Source organism: Sinohyriopsis cumingii, unplaced genomic scaffold (genome assembly GCF_028554795.1).
Source record: "Sinohyriopsis cumingii isolate HCF-2022 unplaced genomic scaffold, ASM2855479v2 utg001342l, whole genome shotgun sequence".
In the NCBI taxonomy this organism is placed as follows: Eukaryota; Metazoa; Mollusca; class Bivalvia; order Unionida; family Unionidae; genus Sinohyriopsis; species Sinohyriopsis cumingii.
This window is the reverse complement of record NW_028315986.1, coordinates 128,716-154,168: the sequence shown is the minus strand read 5'-3', so window position 1 is coordinate 154,168 and position 25,453 is coordinate 128,716. Positions and strand designations below refer to the sequence as shown.

The 25,453-nt window shown below is 33.9% G+C and overlaps 1 protein-coding gene across 1 annotated transcript; it reads right to left on the bottom strand.

Moving 5' to 3' along the window:
* Positions 1-335: 335 nt before the first annotated feature.
* On the bottom strand, positions 336-21,010 carry LOC149772604 (uncharacterized). The gene is made up of 9 exons (XM_089947584.1): positions 20,699-21,010; positions 12,965-13,154; positions 10,734-10,834; positions 9,569-9,685; positions 7,791-7,973; positions 7,216-7,313; positions 6,435-6,552; positions 4,307-4,492; positions 336-3,147 (listed from the first exon to the last, which is right to left on the bottom strand). The coding sequence occupies exons 1-9, from the start codon at positions 20,754-20,756 to the stop codon at positions 2,693-2,695; spliced, it is 1,506 nt and encodes a 501-aa protein (XP_089803710.1). The 5' UTR covers positions 20,757-21,010; the 3' UTR covers positions 336-2,692.
* Between the last annotated feature and the right edge of the window lie 4,443 nt (positions 21,011-25,453).

Genomic DNA, 25,453 nt, shown 5'->3' with positions numbered 1-25,453 from the left:
GAAAATGGGTTACATTTATATCGAAAATGAAATTAGTTACTTCGAGCAGTCCAAGTAATTTTATTTCTCACTCGCATATGTAAGATTAATATAATCTATCATTTGTACTGGTGTGGTGTAAGGAAACCTGAATCTGTACATTTGGTGGTAGAAACGAGGCTCGTCTGAGTTCATACTGATCAATTCTAATTCTAATGGTGAAGTTTTCCCATTCCAGACTAATGCATAAGATCAATTTTAGTATTAGAACGATCTAGAAAAAGATAATGGTGGATACATTAGAATGTGTTGCAGCTGTAATGGAACTTATATATACAAAAATAGAGATTAGATCATTGCCCAGCATAAGAATTTTTAATAAAAGTTATACATAAAACGTAACTGTGTGATGATTACAATATTCAACACATCGATCCATTGTAATAAATAAAATATTTCTATACTATGTTAGAGTCACCACTTCCTAAGCCTTTTTTCATATACTGTTTTACAAATGGAGTCACTGTGCTAGTCATAATTAAATATCATTCGTTTATTCAATACCTCTTTCCTCATTTACATACTTCATTCAGTTGGTATATTTACAAAATATCTGGTCAATGTAAAAACATTAACAACATACGATTGAAAGAAGCACTGGCACTCTGCTGTAAAGTCTCTCTATATCCACAGAGTTAGTTAATGAATAAGCATTGGCAATGAAACTATCAAAGCATGAAAAAATGATCTGGACATAAAAAAATGAAATGAAACTTCTGGAGGACACTTATCCCGTATGAGATAAGAAGGAAGATGCATCTAGTATCAAAATGAAATTGAAACAGTTCTGTTGCAGAGCTCACACATTATTTGAAAACAACACATTAATAACATAATTCATCAGTACAGTAGCTTGGCTTAAATCCCAAAAGTATACTCATGACTAGGATAACAATTTTCCCGCACGTGTTAAAACAACAATGACATGGACAGACGTGCTTTTTCACCTTCAAGTTCTTGGTGGAAATTAGTTACTTACAGAAACGCATTCCTTAGAATTAAATAAACTTATTAAATATGCCTTTAAAACAGGCGGGCCATTTTACTACAAAGAAAAATGTGAGCGATGTCTTCAGACCGGCATATCGCTTGCATCAAAGATTCTGAGACTGCAAATTTGTTTACTTAGATGGTTCAATACCAAATTAATGACTCTCCTGCTCACGTGGAGTTGATGAACTCAGATATTTCCGACCTGTATTTTTGTGTTTCTGCTATGTCCAACATACTTATATTCACATTATGTACTTGAAGCACAAATGTTTATGTAGATATATTTCAAACATTGATGTATTAAATGTATACAATATGGCAAACGGGTTTCATCCAGTTCAAAACCCTCCTTGTATTGTATGTAAAATATATATAAAGAGTGTATTATTACGATCATGTCGTTAGTAATGAAATACCCTAGAATACATTGGAACGACATTCGGACCCTGACATTTACCAGGGCGGCTTTAAATTCCAATTTACACTGAGGAAGAATTGAATAATGGGTTTACCAGTCGTATAATTATTAACGGTGTTCTGTTTGGGCAAGTAGGACATTGTATAAAACAAAACAAAATAAAAAAATTAAAACTCTATTTATTTCATCAGTAAATGAATTTTGTTTACTCTCTCTCCCTCTCTCTCTCTCTCTCTCTCTCTCAGAAACACCTACTTTTAAATGATCTTTAGTGTGGTTCCAAACAGTTGTTTGCAGATCACCCGTAGATAGAACGAACGGGAACAGTATTAAATAAATTATGCGTTTCTTCGAATTTGAAAAGTAAGTTACATCAAAATGTGATCCTACCAGTACACAGATACACATTTTGGGCTGCTTCCAATGGAGATAATATCATGTTGTATTTTTAACTATTCAGGATATTTCTCTATAATTTTTTATTGAAATTTGCAATATCTAATCCAACGATTTGTGTGTATTTTTCCATCGGTCTATTGAACATTTCGCACTAAAGCTAGTATTAGACGAGAGCCTTGTATATATATATATCTAAAGTCAATGATACACTATAATTATATATACTTAATATTGTACAGGTGAGACTTTTTGATGTGTGTATGTCATTCCCGTGTGCCAAAAGTAAACGATAAAGAAAAAAAAAAAAATCTGACATAGCTCATTTCTGGGAGGTATTAGCGTCATGCATGAAATCCCCCAATGTACCATTATTACAACTGCCATGTACATGATTCCAAGTTGCCCCAGTATAGGGAGGGAAAGACTGGAATTCCAATTGACACCAGATTCGAATTAAACTTTCCTGAGGTAATTTGAATTCGTTCTGAATTTGAATGCATACAGACTACACTATTATATATATATATATATATATATATATATATATATATATATATATATATATATATATATATATGTGTGTGTGTGTGTGTGTGTGTGTGTGTGTGTGTTTCAGCCTACATGTTTGCCAGCAACAACAAAATGTGTGCAGTCGCCCTTGCCTATACAACGAATTTATGGATGTAAGATTTTGAGTACCCGTCTTGGCGTAATATATACTATGTAACGGAATATAATGAATGATGAAGGTAATGAAGTAATTTTTGGGTCTCCAACCGTTCGCTGCGAACTTTTTATTTACTGCATTACAGTTATATGTGCATCCTTATTTGACACAGTATTTTAAATTTCTCCCGAAACAGGGGTGAGTGGTTCAGGCGCGAAAGGTACTGTGACTGATATGTTTGTTGTTTTTGTGGTCATCGTCACTGGAGGAATATCTTCATACTCAACATCCTTGATTGTCTGAAGATGTGAAGACGATTCTTCGTCCAGGTCTAAGGATTTGAACTTTCCAGGTCTTCTGTTCACAGAGGACGAGTCTTCTATGGGTGCAGGATCTTCCATGTATGGTGAAACGCTTGTCGGTCCTTCCATGGTGTTGCCATTGTTTGGCACGTGACTGTTGTCTTGGGTAATCGCATGGCCATTGGCTACTTTCGTTGTTGAACCGTGTGTGTCTCCTTCTATGGTGATGTTTGGAGCTGTGGGTGTAATGCCGTCTTCATCTTCGATGTCAACTATTACGTCTTCCCTTGTAATAGTGCTCTTTTTGTCCTTCTCTTCCAAATAGGGATCTGAAACAGATATTTACCGACATGCAACATCTTGATTTAATAAATTGTGCTGTACGGTATATTCTAGAACATTGTTTCTACGAAGAAACAAATGTGCATATACATACATATATATATATATATATATATATATATATATATATATATATATATTCAAATTTTATGGCGAATAACAATCATTTCAAGTGCACTGTTTCAGGGATTGATTAAGATAAATGCATTAAAATGACAACGAACAGTGCAAAACTTGTATCTATCTTGCCTGAGCTGGAAACACGGTATTTTGTTTAGAGCAACATCAGATAGTTGAAGTAAACTAATTCAAACATAATAAATTTACAGGTTCCATTCCTGTAGAAATAGTCATGTAAAAGTTTGCATTCACAACATGGATTTTTGTTTTATTTGTTTGACTTGTCTATGTTTTGCATTTTGCCTTAGTAAAAGACTCATTAAGACTCGAAAGCGCTCAGGCTAGTTAGATGCTAGTTTGCTCTGTTCGTTATAAATTTCTTGTATGTGTGTATGTATGTACGTACGTACGTGTGTGTCTGTGTGTGTGTGTGTGTCTGTGTGTGTATGTATGTATGTATGTATGTAATATGAGAAATAAGATTTGACGTATTGTACTATCATAATAAAATATTTATACTTTTAGGTTCTTTTCAGTGTCATTGAAGCTCATTTTAAAAAATCCTTAATTTTTTTCTTCAACCAAATCAAAGCTTTGATATTTGAAGTTTATACATTTTATTAAAGGAGGCAAAGAATGTTTCGAAACGCTGACCATTACTCATATTATATGATCCAGTTCTTTCTTTCGAACGTTGACCAAGTTTCTGGAAGTGTCCAACGTTACGACTATCGATATGAGCTAATTCAGCTATTCAACAAAGACTCTGATGACCTTTCAACATTGTTTTTGAGAACAATATTAAATATTATTAATTTGATTGTAAAAGACAAGACAGACACGTGATTTCACTCAAGAAGTCTTAAATATCTACACTCCAGGAAAAGTATTTTTGAATAAATTTATATTAACTCCGTCTCTAAAATATCAGACATCATATGAAGGACATCAAAATGTTGAAGTTCACAACTATTTTCATAATGTTGTAATATCTATGAAAATACATTTCATGTAGAATACTCCTACCTTGGAACTTCTCTCTTCTATTTTCTGTGATTTTCGTAATAGATGCCTTTTTCTTTTTAAGCCAGTAGAGCTCATACCATAGTACTCCACCCACAATAGCACACAATATGACAACTCCAACAACAACTCCTACAATCAGACCAACATTGTCTTTCCCGGAGGTGGAACTGTGTGCTGTTACGGGCACTAAACAAAATAAAGAGAATTTATTGAAATATTATACTTACTTTATGACAGGAGTGTTAACAAACGTTTATTATAAAGCATTTAGCCAATGCAAATTTAAAACATAACTGCATTACGTTATTTAGCATAACACTATGTCCAATTAACAAATAAACATTAAGACATGCTTTTTCATGCTAGAGTTAGAAAAGTAGTTGTATGTGTATCAGTCTTCAGTAAATTGCATATCTTGAGTAATTAAGAAAAAAAATTCTCAGTCCACACTTGAGCTGTTGTCTGATTTAAATGCACAAAAAAAACTTCTTCCAAATTATTCAGTCATATTGATCCACTGAGTATCAAATTTAAATTGTAAATACATAATAGGTATTAGCATATATTTATTGCGTAGTGGGGGGAGTTGACTTTGGATATATATGTAAAACATTTGAGGTACATGGGAAACAATTTTAGACACAATACCTTTCGACACTTTGATTGAGAAACTGCGATAACTTGTTAATCAAGGGGCATTACATACTGTTTTCGCAGAGCAAGCACAAAACTTACTATATAACAGCATTAATTGTCATCAACATAAATTCAAGCTATATCAGATGAAAGAGCATCTAGTGGACACAATAAAGTGACCTTTCAAAGAATAGTGTAAGCTTCAAAGTTACAATATTCCAAGAACATCTCATTTGTCCTACTGTTCAGGTAAATACAAACATGGCATTCAAAATGTTAATAGTATCCCGAAACGATGAATGCTTATAATAGCAAAAGCACTGAAATCAAAAGCAATTTAATTCATTCTTGACAGTGATACCGAAAATATCAGTAATCAATAAATGTGAATAAAAATAACTTACCACAGGTCTCTGAAAGTAGAAATAAATAGAGTTAAGCGTGATGAGACACAACTAATTAACTCTTAATTGGGTCACTAACAAAGTCGACAGGTTTTGGGATCTTAGTATGAAATAATAATCGTAACTGTTACGATCAGTTACAAATGCCATATTCATTTGTATTATGCTGTGTCCAGATGGGACGAATTTTATTTTCTTCAAATTATTTAATTCAATTGATTATTATCTCTGGAAATACACAAGTGTTCTGATATAATTCTTTGATAAAGACATTCACTGGAATTGATACTGAATTCAAACATGAAATTATATTACTGTGCTTCAACAAAAGATAGTTGACACATCAACACTCTGTAAGCTACAACAGACACGCCATCGCCGTCAGTTGGATTTATGAGTTTCATATCAGACTTTAAATTACTAGGACTTGTGTATGTAATTCTTGGATTAGTTTGGGATTTAATTCGCTCTACCGTAACATCTTTTGTCTCATTTTCATTTAGTATTCTATGGAAATAAGTTATTTGTTACATTTTACAAAGCTTGTTGTCTTTCACTCTTTTCTGTTACTTATTTTAAGAGCATAGACTCGTAACAACCCTTATAATTGTCTTCCTTTGTTTTTGAAAACAAAGCACCTTGTTTTTCTGCATGAATTTTACAAAATTGTTATCAGATTCATTCATGATTTCATACTACTCCAGTTACAGATATTTGATGTTATATCAAGCATATTAAATAATACTTATTTCTAAGTCTTACATTATAAGCCATAGTAATACGATATCGACAATTCGTCTTTTCTGGTGGACTATGCAAGGTCAGAGTAAACATTATGATGTCATTTCCTAACTCTAGAGAATCTTAATTGCAACGGTATCTAAAGTAGTCAAATGTTATTATCTCGGACCCATACACTATAGCATCCTAATAGCAACGGTACATAAGGAATTAAATGTTATTATGTCGGATCTTACCTGCAACGGCACGTAAATCAGTCAGATGTTATTATGTCGGACCCCTACTCTAGAGAAACCTAATTGCAGCGGTAAGTAACTCAGTCATACATTTAACAGACTAAATCTTACCATTAACGACAAGTGTAAAGTAAGTTCCGGAAGTCGAGACATATGTAGGTGTCTGAGAGTATTCGCAGATTTTCGGTACTTGAGTTACTGAGACATTGCTGCCACTATATCCAACTGTCTGAAAAATTAACATGCATCAGGTTATGTAAAGCTAACAAGCAAAAAAGAAACAAATGAAGAAAAAAAATTTAAAAAAATTAAAACAGAAAATTATCTCCATTAAGCGTTGTTTCAGACGTTCTACAGATGTATAAATTATATATGTCTTTTCAGGTGATTTGAGGACACGAAGATGTAGTTTTGCTTATTAATTATATACGTTGAGTACTAGGCGTGCCTGTGTTTTTATTTGAATATTCTTCGTCCTTTCATGTTTTCTTAAGGTTTTCAACCACTTTTAGTTCTTTTGATACACACAATAGCTTGACATGTGGAAGACCTATTCCTAGGCTGGTTAGTAACATTTAACGCAGACGTTCATTTACACTGTTTGATAAGAAAATGATACAAAAAAACAATATATATATATATATATATATATATATATATATATATATATATATAGAGAGAGAGAGAGAGAGAGAGAGAGGGGGTATCAAAGTAATGCAATGTTTGGAAAGATAAAGCAAAGTTTAACGTTAAATTATAATATAGTTATACAGTTAGGGACTCTTTGGGGCAACTAAGCATGAATGTTTGACCTATAAACTTCGACCAAGGAATTGACAGAAAAAGAGACAGACGTATGAAGAACTTTTATAATGAGCAGTAAGAAACTTACCATGCAGACGAATTTTTGAGTGTTTGAATGGTATGTTGTCTGATAATAATAAGTACCAAAAACCGACGCTACACACAAAATATAACCAGTAGCTGTGTCTAAAAAATATAAAATATATGTTGTAAATTAAAAATACATGCAAGTCATTTCTTTGCTGCAAAATTCACCAAACGTTTGAAAATTTCTCAAGTTTACACAACTCTCTCAATTTACACATTTTGCTCAACATCAGCCTTGAAAGGTTATCTAGACATAGTTTCAAGGTTTCAGAAACGGAAACTTTAATGAGATGATTGACTTGTGCCTCCTTTAAGTTTATTTCAGGAGGAAAAACAAACTTGTTCATTGTTCATTTAGCTTTATATAGTTGTGCTGTTATTGTCATGCAATGTCAGGATCAATCTCGGTAGGCTTTTTCTTTCTGTTTTTGACATAAAAGCGAAGTGAATTACCTACCCTTGGCTAATGCCGATTAATTGCGATCATAATGCATGCGCTTCTAAATATTTCGTGATACACCTTTTAACAATAAAATAAACAAATACGGAACAAATAGAATCGATCATTTGCATTACTTATAGTCCCTGCATTTGCAATGCACTGAGTTGAGCTAGTTCTGCTGATGGAAATTTGTGTACTGTTGCTGTTGCAGATGTCCCATTTTCCTGAAGCACACGTGGTGACGCTATCTCTCTGTGAGTAATAAAATACGCCAAGCAATGGCGTGATGCATATCTGTTGGGCAGAAGTCTCAAAATCTAATGAAAGAGGAAAAGGAAGCCATTTACTTTACTTTATCTCAACCTTTTTTGAAAAATATTTCGCAAACCCTAACAATTTTCAAAGGGCTCAAAGGGCTGCTTCAAATTCGTCTCCAACAAATTGAAAAATTAACTGAACCACATGTCACAGTACTCACAATACTTTTAAATGGTAGCACATGTATGAATGCAAGATCAAGATCAAATTACATATAATTTACGATGAGAATATGTCAAATCAGCATAATAAATAAACAAATTAAATAAAACACGCTCTTACAGATTTCATTTGGTCATGGTGTAGACAATGATATATTTTTGAAACAATTACTTCATAAGGATAAATATATCCTATTTACAACGCTTTTAAAAATATAATTATATTTTTAACAATTGTTATATGTATCATCATTTCCTTTAATACATGTGACATATTGGTAATTTTTATTTAAGACCAGCACAAAATTATTTTATACTTTAAATAGTTTCTAAGATTTGTAAACTGACGTAGTGTGTGCATTCTCGAGAATCATCGACTTTTAAGTATAAAAGAAGCATCAATAGTAGGATTTTGAGTTAGGCTGTATATATTACGAATTACCATAGTCAATAAAACTATATATGAAACAAACATGAGTAAGAAAGAGTTGCCATCAAACGTTGCAACAAAACAATAAAGAGAGGACAGTATGACATTAACACTTAACAAAAGCAAATTTCACAAAGTTCTATCCATCAGCGAGTGACAATGAAGGTTTAAATACAGATGTTTCTGCGAAAGCTACTGTAACAGCAGACTCTTTTAAGGAGTTTTTAGAATCTTTGTTCTTAATGTTATGAATGAAATCATTTTAAAAATAGTAAAATGAACAGTTGGTGGCAATTGTGCATAAGGAAGATACTAAACAAATGCACAAGAAAACAATATGTTTCGGTAAGCTGTACCATGCATATAGCTTTGCCAACGGAAAAGCAATATGCCAAAACAAGGATGGCTCACACAAGGTATAGCAAATAGAAAAGTAATAAAAGATGGAAATAGTTAAAGGTCTGTGCTTTTTTTCAAGGTCAAACAGCATTCGTTGGTCATCTTTAGTCTTGAATAGCTGATAATCTTAAACAATGTTCTTGATATTAACTCCGGATCAATGAATTTTAGGTATTATTCTTTGAAGTTAAAGCTTTGTAAAAGGTTTTAGTATACGCTGGAATATATAGGAAGATGGAGATAAATTAGAAATATGCATAGAAAAATAGTAATCTGTCATAAAGCCGGAAATATTAAATACCTGACAAACATAGGTTGTGTTGGACTAGCGAATGAGATTCAAACATAAAATGATTTCCTTAAACATAATGTCATGCTCCTCCCGTAACACCAATATATCGTGACAGTTTATATTCCTATGGATGGAAATTTATCAATGTTGATACTAAAAAGCAAATTGTTAATTTGTGTATGCTATATGTATGCTCTGGAAATTATTGTTTAGAAAGGAAATCGAAGCATCTATTGTCAGCTTTTAATAAATTAAAATGCATTTAGACAACAAAAGATGGAAAAAGAGAAAGAGAATGAAAAAGATACTTACTTTTCCGTATTAGGACGTAATATTCACCGTCGGTTTTTGTATTGTTGCAAACCGTATCTATAGAAGCAGAAATGGTGTCTGCCAAACCTTGATAATATACAGAAGTACCATTCGAGTCTGAAATGAGTAGATTGATGTTGAACACCATGCAATGTGATGCGTCAGCAGAGGTTCAAAGATAAGATCTTATTTAATGTCTGAAAGTTAAGATATTTTTCAATATTTTGTTTTCTTTTTTGAAAGTAGGATAATTTCAAATCTCTGTAAACCGGTATTTTACGTAGGCTCCAACTTAATACATAGCACTTTTTTTAGATAGATTTACTTTGGAATGTCTTACCAGCCGCAATGAAAAAATCTTTTCAGCCTAGGTTTTATAAAAGGGGCAATAGTACGAAACACTTTTGCATTCGCACTATTCAATATTTTTAGCCACAAGAGTCTGACCTAACGAAAATGCAAGGCTACAAAGTTGCATACATGCATGAGGTATGTATAGCTACACCTCATATGTGTATGTGTTTGCTGTGTCATTTCTGTAACAATTGCTGTTTACGATGTATTACTTGTATCATAATATATCGGTAATTTTTTAGGCTGATTTCTCGTAAAACAATAAAAGAGAAAATGGTTGTGTTGAATTTCGGTATGCAGTGAATGTTAAATTCTGTTACAATGGTTAAAAATTAAATTACCATCTATCTCAATCGCAAAACAACATTAACTAGTAGCTTCCTATCTCAGCAACGGATGATAGGACACTTCATATGCATCGGTTTTGATACAATTTGCATACTTTACATCCGTCGTAATAGCCGTTATTTTTCAGAAAAGCTTTGAAAATACACTGGCTGTAGCATCACCAAATATTCAATACATTCAAAACGTGTTTTTGCACTATATCGTATACATCAAAGACCAATGCGCATGCCAACAAGTACATACGGATGCTTACCATTTCAGAATATAAATGCTACATCGTGGAATGTGCTGGTAAGTATGAATATGTATATGTCAGTAAGTGCAGGAGGAATATTTTAAACACATACAATTTATTATAAGAAAATATATATTTTTAACATTTCTTATGAATAATAAAACATCTTTTGAAGGGAATACCTAATGGTAAGATAGACATTGTCAACTTATTGTTTTAGAAACTTACTTGAAAGAACGTAAAATGCATAGGAGTAGGAATTTTGCCGCCTGAAGTCAAAGCAAAGGTATCTGTAACCATTACTGCTAAATGTGGTGAGGAGGCTTGTCCTGCAAGAAGGTAATTAAATATTTATATATCTGTATCCCACAAAAATACAAAACACTTATTAATCCCACATGTAATACGCAATCAACACTAAGATAGGTCCCATGCTTTGTTGAAGATTTTATTTATATGAATTATTGATCTTGCAAATTCAAATAAAGCAGCATGTATGGTTATTTTACCAGTGAAATGAAAACGAAGTGCACAGCCAAGCAAGCCTAAATGCAAAATAAACGAAATAAAATGCAAACAGAATTATAGAATGAACGAAGGAGATATCACGAATACATTCTGAGTAAAACAGAGAGGGAAATGTAAAACCTGGAACTCAAAAGAATGAAAAATGATACACGAAACCGGAACAAAACGTTAATGAATTTCAAGAATGGATCAGAAAATCGATTGATTTAAAGCTGCCGTTAAATTTCGAAAGTTGAATTCCGTTTCAAATTATAATCAAGGGTCGGGTTTATTACACTGAAAGACATAATTTCACCCCTTAACAAGCTGAGAAAAGGTACGATACAGACTTGAACAGCTACCATTTATGCGATGACATCATCACCGGTAGTTGTAACGTTACAGTTTTTACTGAGCGACATAGCATAGAATTGTATCTGCTGTCAAATGTCTACCACTCTATTTTTCCTTTATTGTTGTTGAGGTCATATTGTATTTCTCTTAAATTTATTGCTGATATTTACATTGTCTGCATTTTATTTTTATTAAAGCACACCAGATACAAAAGAGAATGGAAACAGGACAGATAAATATATAGATGGGATGATAATATAAAAGTGACGATATACACATAATCCTAAAGATGTGAGCACTAGATTGATTAAGATCGATATATCAACATATACAGAAGGTAAGATCGATATGTCAACACATACTTAAGGTAAGATGGATATATCAACACATACAGAAGGTAAGATGGATATATCAACACATACAGAAGGTAAGATGAACAAAAAGCCTCACCGATTCGGGAAATATAATCAGTAACAGAGACATAAAATACTCATAAATAAGCGTAATTAGATTTGGTTGTGATACAGGGAAACTGTACTCAGGTTTAAATCTATATTTGCAACTAGTCAAAGAAAAAATCGACCTCATTCAAAATATAAACGGAGCATAAACCTACAAAAAATACGATGAAGAGATTTAGTTCCACGTACAATAATTATCATACATGGTACATACATTTAGCATCATCAAAACGCTGCATGACTGTTAAAAATACATCAAAGCAATGCGACATTAGCACATGTTCACCTAATGTCTCCATTATCTAACAAATTTCAGCAAGTTCTATAGGAGGCTAAATTCATATTTATGACGTGGGCATACTATCGAATTTGTTTTAATAAAGCATACGTTTATCAAATTCATATTTTGGATAAGAGTAATCATGTTATAAATGTCTAATTATTTTACATCATCATCTTGTACATTAGGATTGGGATTGGGGTGGGGCTTAAAGACTAAAATCTGGGGCATTAAAAAACAAAGAATTAAGATACATTTCTCTTCAGTAATTATTTGGTCTCAATAATCAGACAATTAATCTAGTCCAGATTATGTATCTGTAGACAGGAGTACTGACAATCTGCACCATTTACAAAATGGTAGAGGAGCCTATGGTACTAAATGGCAAATACAGTCGAACATTTCCGTGCAATTGAACCCATTACTGTGCTGTATAATGAATGTCATTAATAGTAATAAATACTTTGGAAAAGTTCGAGGAACAGGCAGATTTAGAATAAGTTTATATATATATATATATATATATATATATATATATATATATATATATATATGTGTGTGTGTGTGTGTGTGTGTGTGTGTGTGTGACCAATGGTCATCTGTGACAAGTATGCAAAAAGCATTACACTGTCTTAAATGCGCTAAACAGTTTCAATACTGCGTATTCAGAAAGATTTCATAATTATAAAAGGTACATATGTCTGCAGAAAATATTGTGATTATATCAACTGTAACATATAGATTGCTGAAAATATTTTTAAAATATCAATTAACTGTTCATCATAGGCAGGATTTTGCATTAAAACATGAAAGAGGAATGCAAAATAGTCTTGCGACATATTAGACTGTGTTCTCACCGTAGCAAATATTTATTTCCGCCATCGGTAAGGAAACATGAATATGTCGAGTAGTTCGCGTCGTAAAAGTCGATGGTAAGGTTGCTGCTAGTGAATGTCAAGGTGCTATAGGTGTTGCTTTTGGAGGTGTCGGTCAAAGAACTGATCCACTGTGCATTCTGCAACTCCGAAGGATATGTACATGCTGGTTCTGAAATTATTTGCGAGATTCCATTTATACTTTCCTTTAGTAAACAGCGTCATATCGCCGTCATCATCATCATAATTAAATAACATATTTAGGACAATTAAAACTGACCATTATCACCTCTGATAAACGAAGAAAATAAAAATTGCATTATCCATTTGTAGAATATTTACCAAATAATATTAATTTATACATGTACGTTTTGTTGTTAATGTGATTATTTAAAACTCGATATTCATACACACGCGCTTCTGAAGATATGTGCGAATATGTATTGAAAAATGTCATTTACATATATTTTATAAAAATATAAATATCAGTATATATAATAGAAGTCATACCGACTATTTCAGTCACGGGTATATTTTTTAAGATTCGATTACACATACATTTAGATGGCTTTTATTCACTTTTTTGATCCACATACATCCACCCGAGAAATTCATATCTCAAACGTCAATGTTTAAATACATGGATGACCCAGTACACACCGGTTGAACGTCGCGCGCTGTGATTTCAGAATTAGGCACCAAATGTTCATAAAAGAAATGAATAGTACCCTATATTGATGCAGTCTTTTTCTTGATGCAGCTTAGTACCTTCCTACAACCGTAGAAGGCTTTAATTTTCGTCTCCTTGTTTCTTGATGAGAGTTAAGTCGCAGAACATTCAATAATCTGGACTGAATAGACTTTTGTTAAACTATATTAGTATTAAATTTTAAAACAACTAATGTTTAATTTAGAATTAGTTAATGTGTCTACATGATCTCATTGACGAACACTTTTTACGTATTATTATTTTGTGCATACATGCATACATACATGCAATAAATTGTCATACATACATGCATATATACATGCAATAAATTGTCATACATACATGCATATATACATGCAATAAATTGTCATACATACATGCATGCATACATACATACATACATACATACGTACGTGCGTGCGTACGTACGTGCGTGCTGCATACATACGAACGAACCTACATACATTCATATACATTGACATATAGTCATGCCATAAGCACATTATCTTAAATGTACTTCTATAATGATTGAGCATAATTCATATAGAAATGCAAAATAAGCAAAGTATGGAATTTATCTGTTTTCAGCAACAAAAAGATGTTTATCTCCAAATAAAAGTGTATGTAAATCAATTCAATCTACACAAGCCCGATGTTTAAAAAGAAGCAGAACTATGATGGCGGTAAAGAATACATTTTTAATGAGATTAGTTGTTTCTCTCATAAACTCTAAACCCTTTTGCAATACTATATTCCGTGGCCAGAAGGAGAGAGAGAGAAAGAAAGGATTCAGGCTCTCTTAAAGAAACTATCATTCATAACGGTGTAGATACGGCTACATCCTGGGGAAAATGGCGATGCGAGAAAAGCTCGGGAATCGCTGCAATGATACAAGCTTCTTTTAGTTCCGACGAAACGAACTAATTTTGTTGAAATACTCAACATATAAAATTACATTCCAATATTAATCTACATAAATTTAAATTACGGATGTAAGAGAAACATATAAATCTAGAATATTCCTTCACTTATCAACATCATTCATTTGTATAATTTCTGCCTTTTAGAATATAATACAGACGATTAAATATCTAATAAATTCACGAGAGCTAAGTATTCTAAACATCAATATTTCAGACTATGACCACAATCATTTAGTAGAAATACATTTTATTGAATTTAATCTAAATTGCCAACATATTAGACTCTATAATTTAAAGAGCATTTTATTTCTGAATTAATTATCACTCTGTATGAAGTTGGATGCAAACGTCGCCTTTTACAATAATCAATAATATAATTACAAGTAAATATAAATTATTCAAACAATTTTACTTTCCAATACATTATATTAAAGAATAGTAAAGAAATATTACCAATGTTGCAAATGTACCAATTTTAGATTGAACTCTTACTTTAACATCTTAACATTAAAAATCCTTATACTCTATAGAAAATTGTACGCAGACGGTATTTTACCTGTAATGATACAAGCCTCTTTGAGTTCCGACGAAACGGACTAATTTTTCCAAGCAAATCTTCTCGCTTCTTATACACGCGGCCAAATATGGTCATACGTCTTAGTACTTGGGTTTCGCCAGAATCTCAAAGTGAGGCTTCATCGTTTCTTACCGACTACCGTCTGGGTACATGTACGTCACCAGGCAGATTTTTCCATGAACACGTGAAACCTTAATGATATATTCGGCAGAAAGGAATTTGCTTATCCAGCACTGCTGCTTACAGAGTTCTAAATTTGCCAACTTAACCATTATACACTATTATATGCTCATTTTTTTCTCCGTTAACCATACATTGTCAGAATCATTCAGTATTTTACGATATTGCACACCTTCATATTCCATTCAAGTGCATAAAGGAACTACTTTCTATTGTAAACAAACAATGGACTCAGACGCCAGTACTTTTCATTTGTAAAAAAATCATGTACACTCGCGTACTTGGCGTTTTACGCTGTGGTTGTTTCAATTTGTTTCTGAAAGAAGTAAAGCAATTGTTTCCTAGACTGCCACATGCCAGTTGCTTTTTGGCATATTCTGCGTTAACCTTTTGATACAATGTTTCGGATTTAGGCTAACTATACAATAGATGCATGAAAGGGTCCTTACAAATAACATACAAGTGTCAAGACATAAACTGTCTTCTTTAGCTGGTGATAAGAATGTCAAAAAATACACTTACAGTTTTACATCCTGAATTTCCTCAAAATGTGCTTTCTTAGCAAATCCGAATTACATTAGCCATGTCATAGGTTCTCAATCTTGATTACACATTTCAAAATTGTACTGTAATTTCGAATATAAGTGCAATTACATCCTCCTTACTGCACTCAAAATGAAATAAGCATTAAATTCCATAGCGTCTTTTTGATAATTTGCAATTGAAAGACTTCATATTTTCCCCACATTATGATTTCAAACATTCAATGACAGAAACAGAAACACATCTGCAGATGTCAACGCGGTTGTCCCTCGCTTCTTCAATCCGATGTATTTCATGTGGAATTGTTACATATAAATCCAGTCCATAATCACGAAAATTCGTAGAATTGAAAAATATACCAAAATCTATTCATTCCAGATCAAATGGAAAAGTGGTTGCAATGCACATTCATTCACAATATGACTCCAAATTTCAATTTTAACTAGTCGCGCCATTTGTTTTCGAAAGTTATGTCCAGCGCGTGACTAAGTTAAAATTTATCTGGGGGCGAAGTTATGCGCGCATTAATAATGTTGTTATTGTGTAATGATGAATCTGCGCTTGTGTATTTAATTTGGAATACGGCATACATTCAGTTATTTTGCTTCTTGTTGTGTATTTTGTTAATATAATTAAGCATTAGGTAGAATTTTTAAAAATTTAGCGTATAATAAAAAGGTTACTGCATTTGTATGGGGAAAATATGAACTCGTTTTGTCGGAAGAACATTCTGCACTCCCAACGTCGTGCAATATTTACATACGAAAAAACTCTATTTTCCCAAATGCAGTAACCTATATATGTGTAGGATTGTTTTGATTGACATAGAAAGGCACAATTTTTTTTATTCAAATAGTACACATTTATATTACAAGAATAAATAATTGTTTTTAATACAATTTACTGAAAAATTCCATCCTAACACATTCATACATCAAATGAAAATGCGTTTTATTCGATTAACAACAACAGCAGGAAGTTCAATTTTTGAGATTAACACAACATATTCATAAACATAGAGATTTTGATCTTCTCTTTGTAAATCACCTTCGATTACTAATGAAGATAATTAATTTGGATCCTTTTCTAGGTTGGGTTATGAAGCTCTCTTTAATATAAATATTTTGCTTTCTCTCTGGTACTTTTCTTTTTTATATAAAAGCAAGACGAATGAGAAAGAAATAACAAGTATTCGTAGTCATATACTTAGTCATAAGCCATTTGCCATGCAGTGTGTGTGTGTGTGTGTGTGTGAGAGAGAGAGAGAGAGAGAGAGAGGGAGATGGAGAGAAAGAAAGAAAGAAAGAACATTAAATAGATTATATTCGTTTTCAGAAGTATGGGTGATGGTGTAAACCAATCAAAACAATTTTTCAGCAAAGTCATCAAGAAACCTAAGTGAAAGCAAATAACAGACATATCAATGATTATTGCGTTTCGTATATTGACTTTGTCCCTCACTCCATATTCCATACTTTAGCTTCTAGCTTCCTTCGGGTTAAGCTGAACATACTTGCATCAGCCCTTACCGATATGATCCCCACAAAGGTACAAAGAAGTTTTTCTTCTTAAGATCTAACCACGCGATGTTAAGCTCATTACGAGCAAGCAAGGAGAAAGCAGACTCTCTGTCATTTCTTGAGTACCATGACAAAAATAACTGGTGAGTTGACGTTAAGTGTATAAAAGCATTTTGATTTTGGAAGATAAAATTAGTGATGTGTGGCTGTTTGGGGACAATGGAAAATCCATTTAAAAAGGTCATGGGCTGTTTGGGGACAATGGGAATTTAACATAGGTTGGGTTTGTATAGAGCCAATAGGAAAGATAACTTCAGGGTACTGGACATTGGCAACAATGGTGTAAATGGCTGACTTCAACTGGGTGAAACAGCAGGAAGAAAAAAATTAATAACGTTTGGCGGGGCGAGACATGTAACTTTAGAGACAAACAAACAAAGTCAAATACACAAAAAATGGCAAAGAAGATAGCTATCTTTTCAAGGCAATGTAGTGGCCCTGAAAAGGGCCTTTGGCTTGGCATCTCACGGAACTTCTTCTCTTCCTCAAACTTCGTTTGACATCTGGACCGTAGATTAAGACTCTCTTCAGACATCCTTGCCTCTCCACATAAACCATATTGTTTACTAATGGCTGTATCAGTCGTACGAGTGATTGTCCATGATGATCTGACATACATGTGATAGTCCGGGTTGAACAGCATCTAAGGGTGGACGATTCTACATTTGTCCACATCTTGTGAAAATAATAGGTAATAGGAACGAAGTGAACTGCGGTTATTTATAGTGGAAGAGCGGATCGAAATGGATTGAGTTCTTTCACCAATCCAAACACGCGTTAAAAAATTTAGTCACACGGCTGAGTCTGTCTTCTGATCCGAAGAGAGCTACCTGTGACGTCACATTCCCTATATAGGTGCGCTAGGGTCTGTGCGCAGTGAATCAGAGTTAGAACATGACGGAAACTAAGAAGACGATGAATTGGGGTGCACCGGTCGTAGAGACTAGAAGTGATGGCATAGCAGCGGCTACCAAAGCCAACACAGTCCTACTTCCATAAGAGACCGATTTTCATTAGGACTTAGTGGATTTCCTCTCTTCTTCACAAAATTTGTTTCCTGAACCAGCACATTCGCTGCCTTCTCCTTCCTTGCCACACGTCGAGGACTTTAGACAGAGACAGAAAGAATTGGAGAACGTTTTGCAACGTCAGAAAGAAGCAGAACAAGCTTTTATCCTTCAACAGCAACAGCAAGAAGAAGAAGAGGCAAGAATGAAACGACAGGAAGAAGAAGCAGAGAAGAAGAAACATGGTCTAGGAGAGAAGGAGGACGGTGAAAGTTAAATGGTGACGGTACTCTTAGACATTGTGGCAGAGTTAATGAGTTTGAAACAAATGTATCAGACTTCAAGAGAAAAAGACCTTCCCGTGCCAAACAGCCCAACCCCGTTCACACACCTGCTACGCCTGAGATACTCGCCGTAGTGATTTCTACCAAACCATTGACAAAAGCTGGTCCAAACGTAGGCCTTAGTCGTGGCAACTGATTACTTATCGTTCCTGAGTTTGCTTTTTACAAAACAAAAAACAAACACCCAACGGTCCTTTTCAGCGCCACCCACTTCTCTCGAAAAGAGATACTAGTCAACTTGCCGAAACCTATAAAAGCTCGAAATCACCTTTTCCCCATGATGTACGTGTGTGAGTGCATGAGTGTAGGTCCTTATCGTTATACAAATCAAAACTAAGACGTTTTTCTTTCCGGTCTAATCTGGTACAATTGTACAATCCAATGTCACAACACAACACTTTAAAAAGTTCATTAGATTCTTCTCTCTCTCTCTCTCTCTCTCTCTGTTTTTTGTTTGTTTTTTTTTTGGTTACTTTTTGTTATTTGTTTGCATTTCTTAACATTCACGGGTTTTTCCTTCTCCTCTTCTTCCTCATTTTCTTTTCGTCTTCATTTCTTGTCTTTCGTGACCTGTTTGGGTTCTTCCTTTATTCCCCTTGATGTTCTAAGGGTTCGGGAGCATTTCTCCAAATCTAAAGATTTGCTTTCTTACGTAGAGACCAGAAATTTACACGACCACCATAGTGATACGCATAGAGTAATAATATTTACTCCGTCTGATTTCATTCTTGATAAGCCAAATTCTAATGACAGTCTGTGAAATCAATACGTTTGCAGAAATTGTTAATATACCCAAAATGTTTTAATGTATGGATATTGCGTCTTATTAAAATTTTAAACTTCTCGTCATAGTTTTATAAAACTGTAAGCGTAATTTGTTGTATGTGATGTTTTGCTTTATCTTGTACATAAATTCTAACTGACTTTAATAATCCTTCTGGCAACATGACATTTTAACCTGTTTCGACTTTTCATGTACATGTAAAATGTGATTACAATTTTCCTGAGACATTCCATCATGAACTCATTATCATCAACTTGCAACACTTGTTTCAGTAGTAAGTAGTTCATTACTACAACCACAATATGGACTTTGACTTTTAATTGCTATCCCATGTTGCAATAAGCTTCTCACTCCTTCAACAGGCAATCAATGACAAGTCAAACAGAGAATTTGTAATAAATACGCATGAAAAAGGAACAATAATTAAAACTTTTGTAGCTCTTATTGTTTGTTAGGGATGAAGATAGTTTTATATAGTCAATTTTCCGCACGATCTTCCGATGGATTTTAACTAGCCTGTGGCTGTGGTTTGTTAAAACTAAGCATATCTTGCTTCTTTCTTTGCGGTTTTGTGTAAGGATTGTCACACTAAATAGCTGACAATGCAATACACGATTTCTATCATCTCGCAGCGTTCCCATTATTAATTATTTACATTTACAGTTAATTGTGGCGCTCAATCTCTAAATCATTTCTTGAAATTTTAACAGAGGGGTGAAATTATTTACATTTTTGCTTATGAGGCCCAATATTTTCGTGTCCTGGCATGTGTAAATTTACAACACTTACAAAACTATTGCATTGGCAGTAAATTTCCTCCTTATAAAATCACTGTTAAACGTGAATATATTTAAACATGGTTTGTATATGATCGTATTTTGGTGTTTTTTTTTTCTTCTTCTTCTTATATTGTACTATATTAAGTCTGTTTATTCCTTAAGCAGAGATATTATCGACCTGGCAGAAAACTCACTTTGAGTAAATCGATGCATTTAAATGAACTAAAAAATAATACAGTATATTGGTACAGTCTGCTCTGTAATGACAAAATGTAAACGTATAAACTTACCTACAATTGGACAGTATCCCAAGAGTAAAATAAATAACAATACACATATATAGCACATGTTTCTTAGTCTTAAAACCTCACAGCATTTAAATTGTCCTCATGCCTTCTTTGTGAGATAATGCTTTAATTACAGGACTAAACGTGTATTGTTCGTACAACGTCAGCATTTCTGTCATGACTGACGTCTTCCAATTCTGGTGTAACGCCACATGCTGTCATCAATGATACTAATTTAATTATTCCTTGAAGTATTTGGAATTTATGTATCGGGTAGTTAAAGATGCCAGCTGTAAAATGTACAGTAAGGTAGTACGTTTGTTGATATTAAAAGTATCGTAGTTACATACAATAATTATGAGTTCTTCTGATTATGTATAGCTTGTTTCCATTGTGTTCATATCTACCAAAAATATTTACATATCAAATTACAGCCTGGCTTTCATACTCGAAAAATGAAGTTCCTTTGTATGTGTTCACAGTCCTAACGATAAGGTTTTGATATACATGATTAGTTTTGAAAGCAAAGCGGTATATAACTTACTGTGTATCACCTTTAAATATAATGTTATTCATTGCTGTACAATACAGCCAAATCTCTCTCTCTCTCTCTCTCTCTCTCTCTCTCTCTCTCTCTCGTAGTAGTAGTAGTAGTAGTAGAGATATGTTTATTTATATAGGCATGTAAGTTTATTGGTAGATAACAATTCTTAGATTGATAGGCGAGAGATGAATCGGAAGTTTAGTAAGTTAATAGTTGAATAATCGGGTAGCTGGGCAATGACAGGCGAGTGGAATGGTGGATATGTATGTAGGTACGTACGCAAGTAGTAAGGCACTGCAAATTAGTTGAGGTTAATTTTATAAAATCATTGAAATAGAAACAACCATAAAATCAATTTGGAAGCGAAATGTTGTACCCGAGTCATGATCAGGGAAATAAAACACAGAATAATTTTCACACTAACCAGAGAAATAACCCCATTAAGCTCTGATTATTTACAATTATCACTGTACACTGCATACTGTACAATTCTGGTACACTTTACATTTTTATAATGCATCCTGAACAAATTTGGTATGATGTACATTTGTACACTGTAAATACTACAAAATTGGTACACTGTCCTCTACAACATTACTACACGTTATATTTTTACACTGCATTGACAATGCTTATAAGGCATAACTTTGTAAGAACAATTAATATGTACCAAGATATTCTGACAATCAGTGCAAGTTTCCACTACCAAATATGTAACATTTTATTTTATTCTTTGAGGAGGGCCGGATTATATATTGTAATGCACTTTAATATTGTTAGCGACCTCTCCGGTGGCCTAAGTCGTTTCAGAGTTTCAGCGTCCGCCTCGGATGCAGGATGTCGTTGGTGCGAACCCCAACCGAGTCAAACCAAAGACATTAAATAAAATTGGATTTGAAGCTGTCTCGCTTGGCGCTCAGCAGTTAGGAGGTTACTGTTAGGACTGCTAGGCCTGGTCTCGACAATGTGTCTGGGTGGGTGGGACATGACGCTACATGTCTGTGGCATGATGTCCCAGTGCTAGAGCAGCAGAGAGGGCGGCCAGACCACTATAGGGAATGGTCACCCCCTTGTATTTAGACAAAAAAATAGTGACCCTTCATAGAGCTTAATAGCACGTCTACGGTTATTGTTTGTCCCAAACAGAATTGTAGACAAAGCCCTCTCTGCTGCTGTGTTATTCTGAATAATCCTGGAAATCTTCTCAGAGATTTTCATCTGAATCCTGGGAATTTATTCTATGTTTTAAGTAATATTCAAGTTCTGATGGTGGTTTTTCTATTTTTGGATTTATGTTCTTTCTTTTTCTGTAATATATCATTAAACTTCTATATCGATCTCCACCGCCATTTGCACAAATCTGATATAATCCTCTAACGCCGTTGTTACATAAAAAACAACTTCGTGGACCAGCATGAGGGTTTTTCTTTATAAGATAATTGTATTTTTTACAATATTCTCCACGGCATTTTTTATCACATTTGTTATTGGTTCCTTGACGCAGCCACGTACAATTGTTCATTATATTAATGATATCTTTTTGATTCAATTTAATTTTATCATCACCCCTTCTGTTGCTATCCAAATATTTTATCAAGACCCACGCGATATCTTGTTCTTGGATCATGTAAATTTATCGTTATAAATCCATGCGGAGTAGCTTGCGCTCGTGAGAAGAAATTTCTGAATTTAATTATATCCGTGTCACGGCTGCACCAGGTTTGATGAATATTTCGCAACGTATGTGTGTCTAAGCCATTAAACACAACTAAAATATTGCAATTTTCTCTAATTACTTTCGGAATTTGTGTATACCGCTGAGTAACATAGATCACATCTGTATTTTTATGTCTACCTCGAGAAAATATTCTGGCTGGGTTTGCTTGTTTATCCAGCATCACATCGTCGTATACAACTAAATTATTAATAAATCCGTCTAAGACATCTACTGACGGTGCTTCTTCGATATCTGTTATAAAATTAATAATATTTTCACCGTTATTTATTAATCCTGCATTTTCGTTAAAATCTTTTAATACTTCATAACACCTCTGATCATCAGCAGATGGTGCTACCAAATATAATCTATCCCATTTCAACCATCTCATTATCAGATTAAGTAATAATTGCGTCTTACCCGATCCAGATGGTCCTATGATAATCATTCTGATGGAATTTGGTAACGCAGGGTGGTGTTTAACTGGCTCTCGTCGCCGAGTTGCTAAGAAATCAATTATATCCATATATTTTATATCATGAATTTATATTGTTTACGCTGTAGAGTTAAAACTCCAACTACTGATTTAGTTACGGTTACAACAAAAAATAAAAAAATAGCGTATGGTGGAAAATGTTCTGTATGCGGTAGAAAGAAATTTTCATTTTTACCTAATAAGCGCGGTGGTGATATTGCTAATTTGATGTCAAAATTTCCAGGTGCTCCATGGTCTAAATACCCAGGAGAAAAACATCTACCAGGATATAATTATTGTGGTCCTGGTACCAGACTTGATATCAGGCTCGATAATCAGGATCAACCAAAAACAGGTGAGGAACCAGTAAAAGCTATTGATCGAGTTTGTCATGTTCATGATGTTGCGTATAAGAGTAAAACTCTACAAGATAGGCATATTGCAGATGTGAAATTAATTCACGCGCTAAATTCTATAAAAAATAAAAATATCAGAGAATCACTAGCTAATTGGTTAGTAAGATCTGCAATGAAAGGTAAATTAGCGTTTGGGTCTGGTAATATATAATGGAATCAATTTATTATTCACCAAAAGGATACTGGAAAGGTAAAGCAGCAATTAGTAAACTTGCTGATGCAGCAGTTGTTAAACATTCTACTGCTAAAGCGTGGTTATCCAAACAAGCAATATGGCAAATTTACCTACCACCACCGAAACGAATTCAGTACGCGTATTTCGATGTTAGTGTTGCTAATGAAGTTCATCAGGCAGATATTTTATTTTTACCACATGATACTGCACGTAGAAAAACATACAAGTACGCGTTAACTGTTGTTGATGTTGCAAGTAGATACAAAGATGCAGAACCGCTATCAGCGAAAACATCATCTGAAGTAGCCGATGCGTTTGAACGAATTTATCAGCGAGGACTCGGACCACAAGGTGGTCTGCGATGGCCAAATCTATTACAGGTTGATCCTGGCAAGGAATTTCTTGGTCCAGTATCATCGTTGATGAAGCAACATAATACCAAAATACGACGAGGGCATTCTGCAATTCATCGTGATTAGACAATTGTTGAACGATTTAATCGAACACTCGCTGAGCGGTTATTTGGATATCAATACGCGAGGGAATTTATTCAGGATACGAGATCTCATGAATGGGTTGCAAGATTATCAAATGTGATAACTGCATTAAATAATGAGATTACTCGAACAACCAACATGAAACCTATTCATGCAATTACAAAAGCGCATATACCAATGCAACGAAAAGGTATTGAAAAACAAAAAATATTGGGTGATGTTACAGTTAGATACTTATATGAACCGGGTGAACTTGAAGGTGGCAAAAAAGAGCTACTGATCCTATTTGGAGTGTTACCACACACAAAATATCCACCGTGACAAGATCCCCAGGTAGACCTACAATCTACAGATTAGATTCGGCTGCTCCTCAACGTGGATTTACACGTGAACAATTACAAGTAATTCCCGGGGATACACAACTACCACCGCGATCACTTAACTAGCGCCTCTACGTCGATTACACTCGAGACAGGTCAACATGGTATTTTCTCGTGTATGACCGCGAGTACTATCTTTTCTGTCTACGGTAAATTGTCTTGAATCATTACTCGAATACCTCCACAGCATTGTACAATTACAATTTGCGCAATGATTATTCTGCTGTTGTTTTAATTCAGTAATAAATTCAGCATCAAAATCAAAGTCGCTTTTATTTTTTTTTATCAGATTGTTTGTATCCGATTAATTTTTTTCTTATTATATCATCATCGATGATGTTAAATTTATTAACGATTTCAGGAATTATAATTCTCCGTAACTGAGACATTTTTCTAACCCTTGATACCGCTAAATAGACTAAATTTGACCACTCGATACGATCGTCTACGATCCAAACTTGTGTATCAGAAATAGTTAATCCCTGAGACGAGTGGATCGTCATAGCGTATCCCAATACCCATGGAGATTTGTCAGCGCGTAATGCATCTTCGAC

Bases quoted from the DNA above. Each gene is read 5' to 3' on its own strand.
- LOC149772604 (XM_089947584.1), bottom strand. From the start codon at position 20,756: ATGTGCTATATATGTGTATTGTTATTTATTTTACTCTTGGGATACTGT. The intron at 7,974-9,568 runs GTAAGTATCTTT...CTCTTTCATTAG, and splicing joins TTACGTCCTAATACGGAAAA to ATTTTGAGACTTCTGCCCAA. The intron at 7,314-7,790 runs GTAATGCAAATG...TATATTTTTTAG, and splicing joins TGCAAATGCAGGGACTATAA to ACACAGCTACTGGTTATATT.